The following is a 4,724-nucleotide window of genomic DNA, read 5'->3' as shown; positions in this document are numbered from 1 at the left end:
AGTAGTCTCTTTAAAGGCAAATAAATTTTTGTTATGTCGTCGAAAACAAGTCAAAATGCACACAAAAAAGTTCATTTGTTGTCTGTCTTGAACTTCGTATAGCGCTAAAAGGCATTTTAATAATTCTTAAATCCAATTTTTCCTTTCGAAATATGAAAATTTCTTAAACGCCAAAAAAGGTATTAGTTTTACTAAATTTTTGACAAAAAAAATTTCCTTCGAAAAGAATATATAATATGCAAAACGGTAAAAAAGAACATCTGCATACTACATTTTCTAAAAACAAGTTTTATGTGTTAAAAGAATAATAATAGTGGTTGTATTTTACAAAATACAGTGCGCATTAGACTAAGTTTTTATTTACAAATAAACAATTTGATTTTAGTAGAGAATAGAGATATTTTTACACTACACAGATTTTTTAACAACATTACTTATATCTCTGGAAATTATTATTTATCTTTCCGACTTGTAGGTTTTTGAATTTGCGGCCAAAATTTGATTTTTAATTTTGGTTTCAGATTACAGAGAAGTACTATAGATTTTTAAAAATGCGCTATGATGTGATTAAATGCAACAAACTTGATTTCATAGAATTCGGTCCAAATCTTTAGGCATACGATTTTTTTCTGTTTGTATCTTAAAATATACAGTGCGCATATAAGGGTTAACAAATTTGTATCATGTTACTATTAGTAAAATAGTTTAGTAAAATTTTTCAAAAATAAACCTACATTTTCTTTCATAGTGGGTTTACGTTTTCGTTAGGTGTGGTGCCAGTTTGTCCCCTACGATCTTTGCTTAGCCTGGAAACCAACTTTAACAACAAAAGAAACTACGTTGGTCTAAAATTTCGTTTCCCAGAAAATAAAATATTTTTTTTTTCGAACCAAATTGTGAGCATATGACTACAAAACTGATCATTTTACACATTCTTATTCACCGCTTATCTGTAAATATGATTAAATGATATCATCTACACATACTCTCAGAGTTACCATGGGAATATGTGCATCATAATACCCTCTTCATCAAATGATGGCATTTCGTGAAAAGCCGATTAACACAATACTAAATTTAAGATTTACATACTTATTTGTTTTCTTTGTTATAATATATCCCTATCGCAAACAGTGTATACAAGAGATAGACGTAAAACTTAAAAAAAATGTTTACAAAATTTTATTCTATATAAAAAATGCATAAATGTGTCAAAAATTCATATTTAAACTTATGTCCACAAATCTTTTTACGTTCATTAAAAATGGAAGATTTTCTTAGTAATACAAGCCAAAGTAACATGGAATATCTAGGGTGTCACACTGGATTTGGAAGTACTTGTTCGCCCACATGAGATCATCATAAAAATCATCTCTATTTTGCTTTTTTAGTTTTATTCGTTGGCTTCTTTACAGTGGGTGCCTTCTTCTTTGAAGCTTTGCAAGCAATGATTACCGCAAGCAGAATAACGACAGCCAAAACTCCACATATGATTAAAATCAATTGTTGATTGTCAGCTAATGATTTTAACTGATCACTTATGAAGCTATTGCTGTAAAAAAAATGATCATAATTTATGAATAAGCATTTAGCTATTGTAGAATACACATGATTATGCACTAAGCCAACTTACATATTAGCTTCTTCGGCCGGAACCGGTTCTGGGTTTGTTTGTTTTGCATAGTCTTTTGTTGCAAAATCAATGAACTTTTGGGCGGTGTACTGCTTAGGTTTGTAGCGATAGATTTTACCTTGACGTAGTCTAAAAATAGAATTATAAGTTTTACTATAGCCCATAGATCTCATACCGTACACAACAAGACTTACAATATGAATTCTGGAGATTCGACTATCCCAAAACGCTTAGCTGTGCTAATCCCCGCCTCCAAACGATTAACTCGTGCTACATTTAAACGATGTTTAAGATGAGCTGCTACTGCTTCCCAAGTTGCATGTAAGCGTAAACAAAATACGCAATCTGCCGAATAGCTGAAAAATGGGAATATGTCAATAACATTCGACGGCCGACAGTTCCATAAAGCTTACAAGAATACAAGCCAGTCTCCAGTCGTAGCTCCAGTTGATGCCTGTGTGAGATGTTCAAAGTTATCATCACCTAATTCTTTGACGGCCGGTTCGCTATTCTCGCTGAACATTCGAACGATATCTTCTACGTTCTTTTCCCCATGGTACAAGAGAGGAACCCCACGTCTGAAGTAAATTAATGCCGGTTCCCTTGTCGGATCATATAAATTAACCATATGACTATTTAGGGCTTTCACAACAACAGCTCCTACATTATCCTTTAGATCTTTTTGGGCATTTTCCACAACCAACTCCAGATCATCGCACTCCTGGCAGTTATTTTTCGCTGCAATCAAAGAAAACATAACTCAAATTACATCAAGCATATCTGGTGGTGTATGTGTTTAATTATGTACTTGGAACAAAAATACGAACTGAACAAAACGATGACGTTATCTTCTCGGCCGGTAAGCATATGAATTAAATCGCCATCATCCACCTGTTCGATGACTGCCACACAACAGCAAATTACTCCTAAAAGCAACAGAAACAAGAGACTTCCGCGAGATTTATTCATTTCTATTGGCTTTGATGGGAAAATCGACTGCAAGTACGAAGTCAATCAGGCAATAGAAATACAATCTAACCGACACCTGTTAAAAAATTTGTTGATCAATACGTTTTTGTTGTTGTTATGTTGACTTTGCAGACGTGGTTATACTTTCGTAAACGTCACGTAAGTGTACCGTCATAGATCACAAAATGTATAGACGCTTCAACTCAATTAGTTCTGTAGTTTGAGTACACACCGTAGATGGCGCTTTTTCGTATATACTCTGACAGTATTTCAAGGTTTGTTTTTATCCCCATTGCTGCCATAAACTCTGAAGTGACGTAACAATCGTTAACTTTAATGGGAAATGTAACAAACAATTTCTAATTTTCCCATCACTATGATGAAGCGCCCCCAAATTCAAAAAATGTTGGCACACCCTCACAAAAAATCGCTTCTGTAACATATACTCCCAAACATATTTTGTTTCAAGCATATATATTTTTGGGTATTGCCCAAACATTTATATGTTTGATCTCTTCCAATATATAATATGTTTGAAAGCATATTGGTCTAAACAATATATGTTTGGGTAGTCTAAGTTCCAAACATTTTGTATTTTTGCATCCAAATTCAATAATGTTGTCTTCCAAAAAACAATATGTTATTATGTGAACATATAATATGTTTGGAAGCATTTTGCACCCAAAAATATTATATGCTTAAAAAAATTCTCCCAAACAATATTGTGCTCAAAATTTTATTTATTTATTTATATATTTACAATCATAATGAATTATGAAAATAAACAGGTAATATAGGTGCTAACAACATAGGTTTTCGACCTGAATGCTCAAAATTTTGTTTCTGCCTAATTGTATATTCCCCCACATCTTTCTCACTTCCACGAGATTTTTTAGTTCTTTTGAGGTTAGGATTTTCATGCATTAGTATTTGACAGATCACGTGGGATTTCAGACATGGTGTCAAAGAGAAAGATGCTCAGTATGCTTTGACATTTCATCATGAATAGACTTACGATCTGCCACAACGTCGAATTTTCAGTGAATGGGCCCTAGAAAAGTTGCCAGAAAATCCGCTTTTTTATCGACAAATTTTGTTCAGCGATGAGGCTCATTTCTGGTTGAATGGCTACGTAAATAAGCAAAATTGCCGCATTTGGAGTGAAGAGCAACCAGAAGCCGTTCAAGAACTGCCCATGCATCCCGAAAAATGCACTGTTTGGTGTGGTTTGTACGCTGGTGGAATCATTGGACCGTATTTTTTCAAAGATGCTGTTGGACGCAACGTTACGGTGAATGGCGATCGCTATCGTTCGATGCTAACAAACTTTTTGTTGCCAAAAATGGAAGAACTGAACTTGGTTGAAATGTGGTTTCAACAAGATGGCGCTACATGCCACACAGCTCGCGATTCTATGGCCATTTTGAGGGAAAACTTCGGAGAACAATTCATCTCAAGAAATGGACCGGTAAGTTGGCCACCAAGATCATGCGATTTGACGCCTTTAGACTATTTTTTGTGGGGCTACGTCAAGTCTAAAGTCTACAGAAATAAGCCAGCAACTATTCCAGCTTTGGAAGACAACATTTCCGAAGAAATTCGGGCTATTCCGGCCGAAATGCTCGAAAAAGTTGCCCAAAATTGGACTTTCCGAATGGACCACCTAAGACGCAGCCGCGGTCAACATTTAAATGAAATTATCTTCAAAAAGTAAATGTCATGGACCAATCTAACGTTTCAAATAAAGAACCGATGAGATTTTGCAAATTTTATGCGTTTTTTTAAAAAAAAAAAGTTATCAAGCTCTTAACAAATCACCCTTTACAAACATTGTAGAAGAAATTATTCAATTTTATGATTTTTTTATTTTAATTTTACCTTTTGCCGGACGGGGATTCGAACAGCGGACCACACAGTTTGTAAGGATCAAAGAAGTAGCTGATCAATTGCCCAAGGAAAAATAAAATGTTAATTTTGTAATAACAAGCAACAACCACCAACTTAATTCAATATCGCTACCTGTTAAATAGCGCTCCAAGCTACTAAACACATATATGTTTATAGGCTATTTCTAAATTAATATATGTTTGCATCCAAGCATATTATATTTACAAACATTTTA

At 34.1% G+C, this 4,724-nt stretch overlaps 1 protein-coding gene across 1 annotated transcript; it reads right to left on the bottom strand.

Annotated features, from left to right (window-relative positions):
- Window positions 1-1,159: 1,159 nt before the first annotated feature.
- LOC142239248 (protein disulfide-isomerase A4) lies at window positions 1,160-2,721 on the bottom strand. The gene is made up of 5 exons (XM_075311029.1): window positions 2,461-2,721; window positions 2,047-2,371; window positions 1,828-1,989; window positions 1,634-1,762; window positions 1,160-1,552 (listed from the first exon to the last, which is right to left on the bottom strand). Exons 1-5 carry the CDS (start codon window positions 2,600-2,602, stop codon window positions 1,375-1,377), a joined length of 936 nt encoding a protein of 311 aa, XP_075167144.1. The 5' UTR covers window positions 2,603-2,721; the 3' UTR covers window positions 1,160-1,374.
- Between the last annotated feature and the right edge of the window lie 2,003 nt (window positions 2,722-4,724).

This window comes from Haematobia irritans, chromosome 5 (assembly GCF_050003625.1).
Source record: "Haematobia irritans isolate KBUSLIRL chromosome 5, ASM5000362v1, whole genome shotgun sequence".
NCBI classification, from domain to species: domain Eukaryota; kingdom Metazoa; phylum Arthropoda; class Insecta; order Diptera; family Muscidae; genus Haematobia; species Haematobia irritans.
This window is presented reverse-complemented; position numbering and strand designations above follow the sequence as displayed.